Here is a 17939-nt window from a genome sequence, read left to right as displayed (position 1 = left end):
AAAATTTAAATTGCGTATTTTGTATATTTCATCTATTTCAGGAAAAACTGATTTATATACGTGTATATCATGCATATTTAATATTTGCTAAAAAATATTGATTACTTTTTTTCTTAACCTGTGTATTTGAAATAACATTGAATATAAAACTTGAATATAAAACTCAATGGTCAATACTATTTAACGTATGCATTTATTATTATTTTTTTTTATTATTAGAAATATCAAATAAGTCTTCGCAGCGAATGCCATTTGACTTATTAATTATTAATATTCCCGCAGTCGACTAATAATTCATTAAAAACATATTGGTGGTTGAATGCAACAACATAACAGGTATTATCAAACATTAAAACATGTATTTATTTATTATTTCATAATTATTTAACTTCACAAATATTAAATATATATTTTTTAAACTATTTTTTCAGTTTAATAATAGATCAAAATACCAACCAATTATCCACCATTTTCATTTGTTATTTTGCATATTAATAAGTCCATAGGCGCAACTAGGATTAAAATTCTGGAGAGCTACAGCCCACCTAACAAAAATAACCAATATGCGGTTTATATTCAAATCAATAAGGAATATTATTTTTATTTTTTTTTTTTTTGTGGGATGGGGGTTAAATCACTGCTAATAATAAAATTTGATTTTATTTTTTGTAATTTTGAATATTTTTTATTTATATATATTTATATATCAGGGACTGGAACCTTTATGATTTTATCGGTTTGGGTTTAGGTTTCGGTTCTCAAAAATCCAAAGTTTCGGTTTCGGTTAATACCGGTTTTAACCCTTTATATTTAACTTTTTATTTTTATTTTTATCAAATAAGTAAGTACCGTACAAAAAAATTTACATATTAAGAACTTCTATTTAATGACGGGTATTAATTGTAATTAAGTGTAAGTACCTACCTATTTCAGAGTTTAAGTAATAGTAAGTTGTAACTATTATATTCAATAATTTACCGACTGTTTATGGAAGTTTCACTATACCATTGAATTTATAATTGAGTTTATAACATTGTAAAATTTAAAAATAAAACACTACTATATAGCATATAATACGTATACTGTATATGACTAGCAAATCAGTGGCGCAATTATCGGGAGTGTTGGGTGTGCAATTCACAGGGGCGAGGGGCCCCCGATTTTTGGGGCCCCTAGATCTCATATACGATATTCCTACTATAATGTATAATATACAAAATAATTTAATATAATCTAATATATTATAAAATAGAAGCCTCTTTTTTGTATGTACGAGCATATCTCGAAAAGAACTCTACTTATTTTAATGTTTTCACTAGTAAATCGGTCGAGTCACGGGGAAGGTTTTAATGTATAATAATTTTGTTTGGTAAAATGAATTGGGTGACGGGTGGCCGAAAATAATAACAATCTATGTCTATATAATATATAGTACAAATAAATGTTTGTTTGTATGTCGTTGATCTCCTCCTAAACCAGTTGACATTTTTTGTGTGTTTTTGAGAGAGTCTCTGAATGGTTTAGATTCACTATTAGACCCAGTTGGTTCAACCCGGAGAGGTATTTTGAGATTTACGATTGACATTTTTGTTTATTTTTTTTTTTTAAATAATTAGTAAAAAATAGTATTTTAAATGTTTGCCATTGGTTACTCTGGTAGATGAGGTAAAAGGATCCATTAAATCGTCACACGCTTATGGTTTCGAATAAATAAATTATATCTTAAAACAAACATGAGAGTTAACGATTTTGTGAAAATTTCAAATTGTTCTCGGAGATATTAGGAAAGTTTAAAAGAGTACTTTGAACCACGTTCGGTTTATACCAAGTTCTGTACTGTGTTTAATTCTTGCTAGCAGGTAAGGGCCCCGGTCTAGAAATTTTCACATGGGCCCCTTGTTATCGAGTTGCGCCACCGTAGCAAATCCTAAATTATAATATATTTAAAACATAATTAGGTATCTACTGACTACTATACCTACCTATTTTAGTAGTCAATAATATTTAAATTTTAAGCTTATAGACGATACCCACATTAGGTATTTAATATTATAAGTTATAACTGCAGCCCTGCAGGCATATTAGTTAGGGAACAATATTATAAGACTACTTACTCTGAAACACTTATAAACGTACAATTATTATTAGTATTTTTAGAAATTTTACATTAGTTATTGGGAATTGCGATTTGCGATTCAATAATAATTGAACGCGGGTAGGTATCCGGCTTGTTTTAGATTAGGTACACGGAAATTACATTTTTAATTTTTGGAATTTGTTGTATGACAATTCTGTTGTACACACAATAATATTCTTATTTCTTAGTACGGATAAACTTTTATAGATCTATAATTATATAATTAAATGTTATTACTTATTAGTTATTACTAAAATAGATAAAATATCTATTGGATTTTGGAACTGAAAAAAACCAAAATAACTTCTACATCAAAATATAGGTTTCGGTTTCGTTTCCTAAAAAAATGTATTTAAGGGTTTCGGTCCAAAACCGGTCAATTTCGGTACGGTACCAGTTCCTGACATAAATGTATTATATATTATCTATTTTTATATGGCCTGCTTGATACCACGAACTAAGAAGATATATTTCTTCTTAGTTCATGCTTGAAACCTCGCAGACCAGAAAAAAACCTGAAATGACGCTGCCAAATTTATTACAATTTACAACCACAGATCATTAATAAATCACATTGATGTTGCTAATAAATCGAAATATCGAATGTTCGTATAATCTAACAATTTATAGTTTCTCGGTGGTCTCCTCTATATAAGAGAGTAACGGTTGTCAATTTCTAAATTGTTTCCCAACGTCATTATTCATAAGTAATTTATAAAAACAAATAATTTGCATTATGCACATTGCATTATTATTTATTGCATAATATAATATTATCACATTATGACATAATATTATGTAGGTTTTGATTGTTCTTTATTGCTATTTTTATAGTTCTGTTAACAAAATAATTTAAGAAAAATAAAACTTTTTAGCGGGTAAATTGTCATCGTTTAACGCGGTCACACTGCAGAACCAGCATACTTTACTAGCGTCTTTGGAGTTTGGAGTCCGTTTATTACGTATGTTGTGTGTTTTCTTTTTCGTTCGTGTTCTATTTACAATATTATTATTATTATTGTATCGCATCCCTTAGCGGCTTTTACTTTTAATATAATATATATTTTTTTTTCATATTTCACTCGCCTCTTCGCCGTCCCTTCAAACCCTCCAGAGTCCTAACGGTAAATTTTCCGCCATTAGTGATTGCCATTCACTGTTTTTCACTCGATCGGTGCGCGTACTGAGCACCAGATCGAATATTATTGTTGTAACACACCAACACGTTACACAAGTCGTCGTCGTCGTCGCTGTACGACGGTTTCGAACGTTTTTTTAGCCGTCCTCTCGATTTTGGCGATGACCAGTGCAACGATGTGACCAATGTGATAACCCGTCGTTTTCGCTGATCCGTGTTTACCCGCATCACCTCATCCGACGCTCACAGACAACAAGACGAGCGTAAACTCGGCAATGCAATACTGCTGTTTGCGCGGGACCGGTCACATTCTGTAAGTAAGTAAACATGGATAGTCAGTCGAACCATAGATTAAACATGCTTCGATCACGTTCCATTAGCTCCTTAATTCACACTTATATGCGACGACTCGTCAGTCCTTACCTTGAACGTTGTCATACGACATTTTGTGTCGGTAATCGTAAGAATATTTTGAAATTTATTTTACTCGACATGGTCAAAAAATGATCATTATTGTTTGTCACTAGCTTCGGTCTACACAAATTTGCGTTGAATGAAAATATATAGGTACTAAGTTAAAATCTTCTGTTGATGCAGTAATTTGTTTTTTTTTTTTTATTCCAAAGATTCTTGAAGCTTTTTTTTTAATGTTTGATTGTGATTGTTTTGACTGTAAATTGGAAGTTTATAGGAGATAAAGGAAGGAAGGGCATCTCACTGATATTTTCCCACGGGTACCTAGGAACTTGAATTTATCATTGAAATGAATTAACTCAATTACAATTTGTTTTTGTTTTTCAGAAAAAAGTAATCAACTATCACAAATATGCAGGAGGATATGACGTATCCGGCTGGATGCCGTCCAGTTACAGATGATCTGGGTCCAGATGAACTTATTCGCCGATTAAAAGTATGGTAATTAATAATTAGAATACATAAATTTTATTAAAATTTGTGAAATATTTTAGACTTTAGCTCATACTCTTCAAGCAATGGGTCAAGATGAAGGGATGTATCAACAATATATACCGTTGACTTTACATTTGGCTGAAGATTATTTTTTAAAACATGCTAGTAAAGATGTTCAGCTTTTAATAGCATGTTGCATCGCTGATGTACTCAGAGTTTATGCTCCTGAAGCTCCATACAAAGATCCAGAGCAAGTCAAAGTATGAAATAATTGGTTTAAACTAAGGTTTAATTTTTTAAATTATATATTTTTTCCATAGGGCATATTTATGTTCCTAATTAAGCAACTTGCCGGTCTAAAAGATCCAAAGGATCCAGCTTTTAAACGTTATTTTTATCTTTTGGAAAATCTTGCTTATGTTAAGTCTTTTAATATGTGTTTTGAGCTTGAAGATTGTCAAGAAATATTTTGCAAATTATTTTCACTCATGTTTAAAATTGTCAAGTAAGCACAAATTCACATTTATTTTTTTAATATTTTACTTCATATTATTATTTTATTTACTAGTGATGAACATTCAACTAAAGTAAAATCTTTTATGCTTGACATTTTATGTCCATTAATATGTGAATCTGATATGGTAGCCAGTGAACTTCTTGATATTATTTTAATAAATATTGTTGAACCTAATAAATCACAAAGAAAAAATGCATATTCATTGGCTAAAGAACTTATTGTTAAATGCTCAAACACTTTAGAGCCTTATATCCAATCGGTATGTACATAAATAAAATTATATTAAATATTATGATTTATATTTTAATTATTTACTTTTTATTTTAGTTTTTTAATCATGTTTTAATATTGGGAAAGAATGAAAAAAATCTAGCTATAAGTACTAAAACTTATGATCTCATTTATGAATTGAACAGAATCAGTCCATCTGTATTGTTGGCTGTGCTTCCACAACTTGAATGCAAACTGAAGTCAACTGTTGAACAAGAACGTCATGGTACTGTGTCCCTTTTAGCTCGCATGTTTTCAGAAAGAGATTCAAATCTTGCTAGCCATCATAATATTTTATGGCAAGCATTTCTTAGCCGATTTAATGATATATCTGTTAGCATCCGCATTAAGTGTGTTCAGTATGCTATGCATTTACTTTTAAATCAACCTGAACTTCGCCAAGATCTGACAGAAGCATTACGTTTAAGAAGTTCTGATAGTGACATGAATGTACGTCATGAAACAGTTATGGCTATTGTATCAACAGCTAAACATGACTTTGAACCAATTGCAGATAATGAAGAATTACTTTTAGTTGTTAAGCAAAGAATGTGTGATAAAAAGGTATTTATTTACATTTAATTAAAAACAATTATTTAGTTATAAACTATTATGTATGTGTTTTAGTTTAAAATAAGAAAAGAAGCTACATCTGGGCTAGCATTTATATACAAAACATATTTAAATGATCCAGACATTCCTCAAGGCACTAAAAAAGCATTCACTTGGATCAAAGATAAAATTTTACATGGGTATTATAGAGCTTGTGTTGAAGATAAATCATTGGTTGAACGACTAGTGAATACATCTTTAGTACCATATCAACTACCACCTGAAGAGAGAATGAAGAGACTTTATCATTTGTATGGTACAATTGATGATTATGCTAAAAAAGCTTTTATGGAGATTCAAAAAACTCAACTTTTGTAAGTGACTATAATTATATTTGTTTGTAAAACATGTAATTTATTTGTTTATTAAAAAAATATGTAGAATTCGTTCACATTTAAAAGAATTTCTTGATAATCACAAGAAAGAAGACAGTCCTCAAAAAGATAAAGAAATTCAGGCAAGTATAAAATTATTAACTCGGTATTTACCTGAATCAGTTAAAGCAGCTGAGTTTATTGGAAAATTTTCACAACACCTAATTAAAGATTCTACTCTATTAAGTTGTAAGTTGATTTTTATTAAATTATTGCATTTAGTAATAAATTAAAATAATATGATATACTTTTTAAAGGTATGGATACAATTGCCAAACAAAATTCTAGTACTGCCGAAATATCCGAAGCTACTAATTTAGTTTTACGAAAGCTTGGTCAACCAGTAATGACAAATCTATATTACAACACTGTAAAAGCACTTTTGGAAAGAGCATCATCGGTGATGATAGACTCCCAAGCGTTAAAGGTTAGAGTAAAATAAAATATGAATTTATAGTTATCAATATTTTCGCACTATTTGTTTAGTCTGTCACCTACGCATTACTTAAAAACGCTCCTTCTATAAAACTAATCTTGTGTTAGCTTTTATATTCGAGTAAATTGATCATCTTTCAAACTATCATGTTAAGAACATTACTTATGTCTGTACATTAGCCTTTTTACGATTTTTTAATTTTTATTTAGGTATGTTTGAGTATTAAAATTTAAAAATGTTCATAAATACAGTAAAATTTAAATATTATAAAAAAAAAAAAAAATGGCCAACATATAAATACATATTCTTAAGTTTAAGTTTGATTATTATAAAATAAATATGCTGCAGTGTGGATAAAAGAGATAATAAATAGGGTGCTGACATTTTCTTAATATATAATTGTTAAACACATGTAATCACAGTACTTAAAATAATTTTACTTATTTGACAAGAATGTTATGTATTAAGAGGACACCAAAACTGTCTTTAAGGTAAGAATATTTTGTAATGCACCTTTTAGATTCTGAGAGGAGCGAGGAAGCTATTGTTTTTACAATGGTGTTTATTTTTTTTTATCCTGTACTCAAAATTTCTACCAGAAGGAGTACTTCGATTTCAACATATAGTGCCTTATATTTTAGCAAATTGGATCAAGGTAGTACTTTACAGAGGTCATTTTCCGATTTTCTCAATAGTTATTTAATGCCACGGGAAAAACCACCGAAAAATTACGAAAAAACGCTAAAAATGGGATTTTAATTTCTAACGCTTAGTTTATCACCATAGAAACGAATAAAAAATTATAATATTATAATATTAATTCAACTTACATGATAAAATAAATAATAACAATATAAAATATTCAGGCTGACAAACCTTCTCCTCTCAGAATCGTTTTTCTTATACAATGATATTTTATCATTGAATTCATCTCTAATAAAACCCATTATACAATGACCCACTTGTAACCTACTGTACAGCAGAGCGATATCCACTTACCTGCTTTTTTTGATATTTCAATTTCAAAGTAAGCTAGGAGGATTTTAAAATATTTATGTTTTACAAAATTATAACTCAATAATATATTCTTACCTTAATGAGGATACCACAGCCGCAATTGTTGTTTTCATCTTACAAGTACATAAGAAAACAAATTTATGATCAATAGTTCATGTTGGCTTTGATAATTTAAAAATTAAAGTGAATCGATCTATTATGAAACTTAATGGTAGGAATCTGTTCATATTTCAGTTTTTTACAATACCTGCCTAATTAAATTTTCAGCTTGTTTTGAGTGTATACAATAATGCAATATATAAATGTTCTTAACTCGCTTGAAAACTAATGTATCATAATAAAACCAACATAAAAACACAGTTAATGTTCTTACTGTTAATTTTCATAATATGTTGATTTGCTCTGATTTTTAAATTGCCAAAGCTAATCATGAACTGCTGAGCTGCAAATATGTTACCGTTACGCACTTGTAAGATAGAGTTAACAATTGCAGATTACTGGTGTCGCATTCTCTTAAGGTTGATAATAGGTCAATTCATTCTTAATACTAATAAGTAATTACTAAACCTTACTTCACAAAATTGGTTCTACTGAACACAAATTTTTCATGCTAAACATTTGTAAGACAATGACAACACAAATGTTATGTTTGGAGTCTTTAAATTAATATTTACCATGGAGGTACTAAACTTATTTAAGTTTTAAATATTGTGTTATTATTTTCTATTAATTGTTGTATTAAAGTAATTATGGCCAGTACAATAAATTTAATATTATTTTGTTTATTAGGAATTGTTTAATCATGTGGAAAATTGTTTAAATGGTGGAAATATGATAGAAGAACTTGGTTTACACCCAGAAACTGCAGCTTATAGAGGACTCGAGCTTCTCAATGTAAATTTATTTATCTTATCGACTATATACTATTTATAATAATTATATTATCTAATGGCTTTAGGTATTATCAAATACATTTGCTTGCCACTTTTATCATCCAGACATACTGGATAAACTGCTAGATTTATTACATCATGATGATGAGTACATTGCTCCTCAAGTTCTCACCATGTTGACTACAATTGGCAAATATAGTCCACTTGGTAAATTTTTCTTTTATAACATAATATGTTATATAATATATTATATAAACTATCAAATAAAATAATACTAATATAAATATTACAGGTGATTCGTACCCAGAATTCACAGAAAAGTTAATACCAATATGTAAAGAATTGGCAGTAAGCGGTACTCCGAAACAAGCTAAAGGAGCTATACGTTGTTTATATGTCAATGTATTTAAATCTAAAAATGATATTTTTGATGATATTGTTGAGGTAACATAAATATTATGATTTTAATGTTTAATTAATTAATACCATTTTTGTTTGATAAATGTAGAAAACTAAAATTAATTTAGAACCAGATTCAAAACATTATGAAACAGCAATAGTAGCTCTTGGGCATTTAGCTATCAATGTGGCTGAAAAATATAATGTCCATTTCAAGAATATGATTTCTCGAAAGGTAAGCAATACCACTACTAAATTCTTTAAATTATAAAGTTAAGTTGTGATAGTGAAAAAAATAATAATTATTTTATGATGATATTTATTATTTAAAACTGCGGTTCTTAACCTGTGTGCAGCAAAATGGCTTTAGATGTACTGCTAAATTATTTAAAATATAAAGCATCCATCTGCATTATTGTGTATAATATAACATAAAATGCTTACAATATTGACTAATGATCACAAACCATCCTTGCTAGCTTGTTATTTTCTACTGTGTAAGGAAAATTACTTTCAATTTGGAACCTCTGAAATAGAATTACTGTTTTCTAGGAGGTCAACATCAATTTAAAAAATAAAATACTTCTTTTAAATTAAAGCTTAAAAATGCTGAAACTATGTGAATAGCATAATAAGGTAGCTACAAGGAGTGTAAAATGTATGATTTTAGCATGAATTATTTTATAAACATGTTTCTAAGCCTGTTGTTTGGTCTAATCTAAGTTAATTTTATATCTTTTTGTAACAGTGTAAAATTTATAATATTTTTGTTCATAAAATGCATATTTTACAATGTGTCAAAGTGTGTTTATTTATTGATTTATTTTTGTGTTTGAAGTCTTTTTCTAGTAAAAAAAATTCTTTGATCGTAAAACTTTGAGAGAGGTGACTGATAGCAAATTAGATTTATACTTTATTCAAAATAAGAATAGTAGTCTGCTGTGGCGATGAGTTTTCATCTGCGAATATTGTCAGATGGCCAGTGCTTTAGAACTAGCTATGCCTCTGCGCACAAATTGGCTGCCAACTATTGTTCTTATTTTAAGTAGAGTATAGTTGGCACTTATGAGTTGACTGAAGGTAAAAATTAAAAATTCTCAGTACTTTTTTTTAAAAAACTAAAAAAAAATTAAAATGTTTAAATTTTAATGTCACTATTAAAAAAAATGTTTGCTAACTAAGGGAATTTTATTATAGTTTGGGATAAATAAAAGATGTTTGACATATTATTAAGAATCTTCTGTTATTTGTATTGCAAGACAAAACCAGGTATCAGAAACCTTATGGTCTCATGTGAAATAAAGTCGACGTCAGTTTTTTTTTGAAGACACGTGTCTATTTATTTTGATATATAGTCGTAAACGTGTTAATAATGAATAACAACTTTAAATATGTTTTGTGTTTTATTTATTTTAGATTGTTAAAGAATTATTAGTTAAAGTGTCTGTAAAAAGTGAACTTTATAATGCTGATGCTAATTGGTGCTCCGAAGACATTTTACCTAAAGGCACAAAGTGTAGAGTAAGCTATAACTTAAAGTTTTAGTATAAAAATTGTATGCTCATTTTATATTGTATTTTAAGGCTGAAGGTATGAAGGCTATGGCAAGGTGGCTTATTGGCTTAAAGAATGATAAAGTATCAGCTCAAAAAACGTTTAGAATGTTTAATGCATTTTTGTCACAAAAAGGCGACCTTACACAATCTGGAATCTTATCAAAATCTGAATTAGCTTGGTTGCGATTGCAAGCAGGCTGTTCTATGTTAAAGATTTGTGAACAAAAAGGTGTAGGAGATCAATATACAGCTGAACAGTTCTTTTTATTATCAAGACTTATGATGGTATATTTTAATTTTGGCATTTTAGTTTTCTATGTCAAAATCTAATAAATTTAATGAATTTCAGGATGAAGTTTTAGAAGTGCGAGAAATTTTTGCTGCGAAACTCCATAAAGGTCTAGGGAGAGGTTTACCCTTCAAATGTCTCCCATTAGATTTTATGGGAATGTACGCTTTGGCTGGACTTGAAGCAGATGAACGATTGAGGAGTAAAATCTATGACTATGTCTTAAAAGATATAAACAGAAGACGGGAGTATGCCAGAAATTTAACTCAAGGATCTGCCACATGTATTTTGATTTATTCTTGTGGTTTTTAATACCATTCAAAGTTTATTATTTAATGTTTTATTTTTTTATAGGTTCGATTGAAAAAGCAATGGCACAATTACCTCATATTTTACCTGATTACATGTTGCTGTTTGCTATTTCAATTTTAACCCACTCTCCAGTGTATAAAGATAATAGAGATGAAGAAAGTCTGACATTAATGCAACAGTGCCTATGGTTCATTCTTGAACCATTAATCACCAAAAATGATTCTTATAATTTTGGATTTTACAAAGAGATGTTGGAGCGAGTAAAAAATTATGTTGACGCTGTAGAACCAACTAATGAGACTATCAATGCGGTAAGTATAGATATTATCTATCATTTTATTTGTTACTTTAGAGAAAAATGTGTCTGAAACACATGTATCACATTGTCATTAATAATGTCTCTGATTTCCCGTCATAATCGGTAACATAAATATTTGTCTATGACAATATCAGAACCATAATACTCTTCTTGGTCTGGACTGTGCTAAATCTAAATGTACTTATGAATATTGAAAACTTGAGCTATGAAATATCATAATGTCTCAATATATTGCACTTAGGTTATAAAAAAAGAACTGACATTTTTTATTTATTAACATAAAGGCTTCAATTACAAAGATTATTAGCCTATAATTACAAAAAGTTAAGGTTTTACAATATAAAAGTGGACATTATCTTATTATTATAGGAATACAATGTAGAACATTATAATATTTACAGTTTTTTATCTAAATCTATTTTTTTGAAAAATTTAAAAATGTTGCAGGAGTTATGTTGACTGAGGGCTTCTTTGAGTGACCTTGGATTATTGAAAAGAATACGTGCGGTTGAGAATTTGGGGCAGTCCATAATGATGTGTGCCATTGTGATGGTAGTTTTACATGTGTCACATGAGGGGGGATCCCTTGGTTATCAAGTATGAGTGAGTGATTTGGGAATGGCCCATTCTGGATCTGTTTGTAATTATTTGTTCACTCCTTGATGCGTTCTCTAGATACGCCCATTTGGACACAATTTTTTGATGTTTCTGAGTTTGTTGCTGGCGGGTATTGAATCCCAGTGATTTTACCATATTTTAATTCTCCGTTTATGGGCTTCATACGTGAGATCTTTATTTGGGATTTTATTTATGATGGTAGAGGTTGTGGATGTCACCGCTTCATTCGCCATTTTATCGGCTTTTTCATTCCCGGGAATACCTATGTGGGATAGGACCCACATAAACTTAATTTTGTTTTTCGATGAGGAAATAAAGTCTTGTAAGTTGGATTACTTTATTTTGGGGGTGATGATCTTGTAGTGAGACCAGGGCACCAGGGCACCGAGAGAGTCACTTATTATAAGAGTATACTTATAGTCTGATTGGACGGTGGATTGGACTGCCATATATAACGTATAGGCTTCCGCCGTGAAAATGCTGGAGAATGACGGAAGTTGAAAAGTTCTAACTTGTAGGCCGTCTACTATTGCGAAACCTGTTCCATTTTTACTTTTAGATGCATCTGTGTAAATAAGTGTGTAGTCGTGGTATAAAATACATTTATTACTCAAAAACTAAATCATTCATATATATACATAAATTTTTTACTCCCCTTGGAATTTAATAGATATTTTTATTCAATTATTTTTAGTAATATCTTGTTACAGAAAAGTAATTTTAACCTTTAAAATGTTTATTAAACTTGTTTTAGAAAATGTGGGCTCTTTGTGATTTGGCAATGAGCGTATTAGTAGTTCATACTAGTACATTTGAAACATCTCCTTTTTCTGAAATTAGAATTTCTGCAATGTTTTTCAAGAGGCACGATGATTCCATGTTTGTGAACGTAAAAGTTTATTTGCCAGAAAAATTCCAAATCAAAGTAAGTTAATGTAATTAAAAGATGAATTTGATAATTACAATTTTTTTTTCAATTTTAGCAAGTGAACAATAATGGGAAAAAAACTGGACTTTCAGCTGCCTTAAAATCCACTAAGATCCGAACTCAGAAACATAACATTCAAACCAGTCGAGCTAATGAATCTAAAGTAGTGAGTATTTTTAGTCTTAATTTACTTAATCATGTTTATTTTAATTCTAAGTGAAGATTAATGATTATAAATAAAGATTTGGACTTGGCCCGTTTCCAACCAATAATACTTTATCTATACTAATATATAAGGAGACAGTATTTTTTATGTTAATCTTTGATAAACTCTAAAACTTAAATTTCAAATATTATTTTCACCATTATTTAAAACATCTCGTGGAGAAGGTTACATAGGGCATTTACGACCGATATAACTCGTGTTCATAAAAATTTAGTGTTAAATAGAAGCATACCCATAGTAATATCTGTTCTCCTGTACCGTGACATATAAAACTATCAAAAAAAACTCGCCGAAACATAAAGTTCCATTTAACGCTCACTGTCAAGAACTTCGGCACCACCACCATGCAAAAAAGAAATATTACAGATAAGAAAATTATTGTAGCTAGAATACTAAATAATTTTATATTTAATTGACTAATGATGACAAAACCATCCTTGCGAGCTTATTTCTTACCTTGTAAGAAAAATGACTTGAAATTTGGGACCTCTTAAGAACTGTTGTTTCTTAGGAGGTCTGAAGTCAATATTAAAAACGTATTTTAAGATATATGGTTCTGTTAGTAATAAAGCGTTAACAGTATCAGCCAGGAATTTATTACATCATGATCCTCCTCCCTCCTCAACACCTCTACCATGCCGATGTTGATCCTGCAAAAAAATATATTAGAAATTAGAAGATAATTGTAACTAGAATACTAAATAATTTTGTATAAAACTGACTAATGATGACAAAACCATCCTTGCGAGCTTATTTCTTACCTTGTAAGAAAAATGACTTAAAATTTGGGACCTCTTAAGAGCTGTTGTTTCTTAGGAGGTCTGAAGTCAATATTAAAAACGTATTTTAAGATATATGGTTCTGTTAGTAATAAAGCGTTAACAGTATCAGCCAGGAATTTATTACATTATGATCCTCCTCCCTCCTCAATACCACTACCATGCCAATGTGGATCCTGCAAAAAGATATATTAGAAATTAGAAGATAATTGTAACTAGAATACTAAATAATTTTGTATAAAACTGACTAATGATGACAAAACCATCCTTGCGAGCTTATTTCTTACCTTGTAAGAAAAATGACTTAAAATTTGGGACCTCTTAAGAGCTGTTGTTTCTTAGGAGGTCTGAAGTCAATATTAAAAACGTATTTTAAGATATATGGTTCTGTTAGTAATAAAGCGTTAACAGTATCAGCCAGGAATTTATTACATTATGATCCTCCTCCCTCCTCAATACCACTACCATGCCAATGTGGATCCTGCAAAAAGATATATTAGAAATTAGAAGATAATTGTAACTAGAATACTAAATAATTTTGTATAAAACTGACTAATGATGACAAAACCATCCTTGCGAGCTTATTTCTTACCTTGTAAGAAAAATGACTTAAAATTTGGGACCTCTTAAGAACTGTTGTTTCTTAGGAGGTCTGAAGTCAATATTAAAAACATATTTTAAGATATATGGTTCTGTTAGTAATAAAGTGTTAACAGCATCAGCGAGGAATTTATTACATTATAATTCTCCTCCCACCACAACTCCACTTAAACACATTTTAAGATTTATAATAAAGTTTCAGGCCTTGGTCTTAATTTTCCTCTGAGGCCTTATTATTTTCTTTATATTTTATCTTTGTATTTCCAAAGAATATACTTTAGACAAATTAGAATTTTATTCAAAGCCAGTTGAAGTAAATTAGGGGGATGATGATCAAGTAACTCTCCTCAGAGCATATTTAGTTAAAAATAATTGTGTTTGTACATTTAATTTCAAATTAAATATATTCTCAAGGGTGTGTATAAGCCAGTCTCTATTTCGCCTTTCCTTAAGGGGATTCGACACAATGATTTTCTGTTTTTGTCTAACACATGCGCGCCATAGTATTTTAGATGTGTTTTTCCCAAACATTCCAATTGATCTATTGAAGCGATAAGAGTTCTGAAAACAGATTTGAATTTGTCATCAAGTCTACTTGTAATCGACTTTCCCACATCTTTGATTATCCCCCCCCCCCCCTTAAATTCCTAAGAATGTCATATTAAAAAATTTTATTTTAATGTTAGGAGAAGTTAAAATTTTAAAAAATTACAAATGTATGAAGGTCGATATCAAGTAGACTTGATGACAAATTCAAATCTGTTTTTAGAATTCTCATCGCTTAGTCGTGTGTGTGTAAGACAAAAACAGAAAGTCACGGAATCGAATCCCCTTAAGAATATCAACTTTCAAATGTTAAATAAATTCTTCTACTTATATAAAGAAAATCAAGATAAAGTTTAATATTTCACTTAAAATCAGAATGATTTTACTGTTCATAAGTCATTATTCTATAACTTAATATGATTACAATAATATTTCTGTAATTAATTCCAAAATAGTACCTAACCTTAATTAGTAATACCTAATCGAGTCAACCGCTTTAAAATTGAAAGTTTTAGTTATTAGTGTAATTGAGTAGGGTAAGTGCATTCAGACTTCAAAGACTGTTGCATACCTTTCCCATCTAGTTCACTAGATGTTTATATTCTATTCAACTTCAGAGTACACCTGGCTGCGTATTTAACGTATCATGTCTGCGCATGACTTCCCCACTGCATGTAGAGCTATCAGTACTGCTGCCACCACCAAGAGGTCCGGTAACTTACAGCAATCAGTTGCATATGAACTATCCGTTGTACTCCTATGTTGAATAGAGTATAGTTATAGAGACTACATAAATCGTCTGGATGTGCAGTCTAGTAGTATAATATCTATGGTTTATTCACCTTAATATTTTTAGATCAGGCTGAGTTCTTTTCTATGCAGTAATAGACCAAACTTAAGTAAACAAATTTGTATATCAATTCAAGAACAATAAGCTAATTTATCAAATTTTGTTATTTGCTAAATTTTTTTAGGTTTGTGACATAACTATAATGATGAATGTTTTATTATGTTAGGTTTCTTCAATAAACTTTTAATGATTGATTTTTAATTACTGTACCTTTTTGTGTTCTCTACAGAATAATGATGCTCAAGATTCTACTATGTTAGACATGTCTGTTGAAGTAAGTTTAATTAATGAGCTGTACATTTATTATTTTGACAATTTTGATGTTTTTACAGAGAGAAGAAGATGAGGATGTGATTGAACCTAAACGCAGGAGAACAACTCGTAACAATAATTTTAGTTGAAGAACTTGGTGTGTGGACTAAGTTAGTGTTCAAGCTAAACTGTATATTTTAATTGTTATATACCTACTAAAAACTGTTAATACTTATTTATTTTGTTAATATTTTCGATTATATTTTTTTAAATTTAAAATCTCAACATCAATTACTATGTAAGTAATTTATTATTAAGTGACATTTTGGTATCAGTCTTGTATGCAAAACAAAAATATTACATGGTTTATATATATATATAATTTTTTTCATCTTGAAATATATCTTATATTCTGATCTGTATTCCTCTGCTTGTTCAAATACAAACCAATTTTTTAAATAAAAACAGAAAGGGATACTTAAATAGTAGTATTTGAAATAAAAAATGTGAATAGGTATAAAAAAATAATACCTAAAATTGATATGATGTTGTGATGTTACAAAATATTACATTTATAAAAATTTGTCTTGCTTACTGAAATGTAAAATAAGGAATTTAGAGCACTGTTCATTAATAATTAAATTGATTCTAATCATATTTTTGTAAAAGTTTTAAGTTAAAATGTTAGTAAAAATACCTTTTTATTTTTTAATTATTACATTTATAATTAGTTTAGTTTAAGAGTTTAATACTGAATAAGCTATAAGTAAACTTATGTTTAAAATAAATTATTTTCTTAAAATAAAAAGTATTTTTTATTGAATTTTTGATTAGAATTTTATTATTTTTATCACAAAATTCAAATATTATATTGTATAATCAATTGAAAAAAATGTGGGAAAGTGGGCACTGCTCTGCTGTATATTAGGTTTTAATGGTTCACTGTAATGGATGGGTTAAATTAGAATTCAATCACAGTGTACGATTAACAATTCTGAGCAAAGGCAGGTCTATCAACCTTTATTACTAAGTATATTTTATATTATTATTGCTATCGAAACAATTTATTTAATATTTAATTTTAGTAATTTCAATTACTATATTATAATATACACTATACAGTAAGAAGAATTAATTTTTATGAAAATATTGGGTTTTAAAATGTCAGTGTGAATAAAATATAAGGTATTGGTTTGTTATAGCACCGTCCGGATGAGTGAAAACTTTTAACTCCGCCACGCATGTTTGTTATCTCTGAAATACAGTGGTCTGAATCCGAAATGCTATTTTAGCGGGCTCAATAGTCCCATCTATATATATAAAAATGAATGTTTGTGTGTCAGTGTGTGTATCCATGTTACCATGGCAACCATTTATATATTATTTTGAGATTTTCGTCCGTGTGTGTCTCCGTATTACCATGGCAACCAATTATATATTATTTTGAAATTTCCGATAAAATGTTTTGTATATAAATGGTTGATATGTAGAATTATTATTCGTATAGAGTTGGCAATTTTAATGGGCAACAAAGTGAACGGGATCATATATATAGATAGATTATACCTCTGAGCAGAAGATAGGTTAATTTAAAAAGGGAGAGAACCAACCCCGGGAGATGCTCAAACAGGAATTTTGAGATTTCTGTTGGAAATTTTTGTTTTTGAATGGTTGTCATGGGTTTTGAAGCTATTATAATAATAATTATTGGTTGCCGGGAAACAAAGTGCACGGGACCAGCTAGTTACAAAATACATTTTTAAAAAATTTAATCATCAAAACTATTATCATAATATTATGTTCCGTAGGTCAAATATATAATTTCATAAACATACTCTTTTATCATGATTAAAATTTTTTTTTTTCCATCTGTAGGTTGGTTTACAACTCAAATTCTCCATTCGGACCGATCGTTAGCTTTTTCTTCAAGTTCCTTAAAGGTTTTGACTCTAGCATCACATT

The 17939-nt window shown here is 29.2% G+C and overlaps 1 protein-coding gene across 2 annotated transcripts; it reads left to right on the top strand.

Moving 5' to 3' along the window:
• The first annotated feature begins 3104 nt into the window (after positions 1-3104).
• On the top strand, positions 3105-16800 carry LOC100165546 (sister chromatid cohesion protein PDS5 homolog B-B). 2 transcript variants are annotated; one of them, XM_001942821.3, is made up of 21 exons: positions 3105-3592; positions 4077-4185; positions 4244-4444; positions 4505-4689; positions 4753-4960; positions 5029-5535; positions 5599-5897; positions 5965-6146; positions 6215-6384; positions 8200-8304; positions 8369-8510; positions 8596-8747; positions 8812-8937; positions 10119-10223; positions 10286-10543; positions 10608-10830; positions 10902-11170; positions 12551-12721; positions 12780-12890; positions 15955-15999; positions 16058-16800. In XM_001942821.3, the coding sequence occupies exons 2-21, from the start codon at positions 4102-4104 to the stop codon at positions 16124-16126; spliced, it is 3612 nt and encodes a 1203-aa protein (XP_001942856.1). In that variant the 5' UTR covers positions 3105-3592; positions 4077-4101; the 3' UTR covers positions 16127-16800. The 2 variants fall into 2 exon arrangements, with proteins under 2 accessions (XP_001942856.1, XP_008179964.1); XM_008181742.3 differs by having other exon boundaries at positions 3126-3588; positions 16058-16352.
• The last annotated feature ends 1139 nt before the right edge of the window (positions 16801-17939 follow it).

Source organism: Acyrthosiphon pisum, chromosome A3, assembly GCF_005508785.2.
Source record: "Acyrthosiphon pisum isolate AL4f chromosome A3, pea_aphid_22Mar2018_4r6ur, whole genome shotgun sequence".
NCBI classification, from domain to species: domain Eukaryota; kingdom Metazoa; phylum Arthropoda; class Insecta; order Hemiptera; family Aphididae; genus Acyrthosiphon; species Acyrthosiphon pisum.
This window is presented reverse-complemented; position numbering and strand designations above follow the sequence as displayed.

Coding starts and splice junctions, on each gene's coding strand:
- LOC100165546 (XM_001942821.3), top strand. CDS start 4,102: ATGCAGGAGGATATGACGTATCCGGCTGGATGCCGTCCAGTTACAGAT. Junction 5,536..5,598: donor AAAGAATGTGTGATAAAAAG/GTATTTATTTAC, acceptor TATGTGTTTTAG/TTTAAAATAAGAAAAGAAGC. Junction 8,938..10,118: donor AGAATATGATTTCTCGAAAG/GTAAGCAATACC, acceptor TATTTATTTTAG/ATTGTTAAAGAATTATTAGT.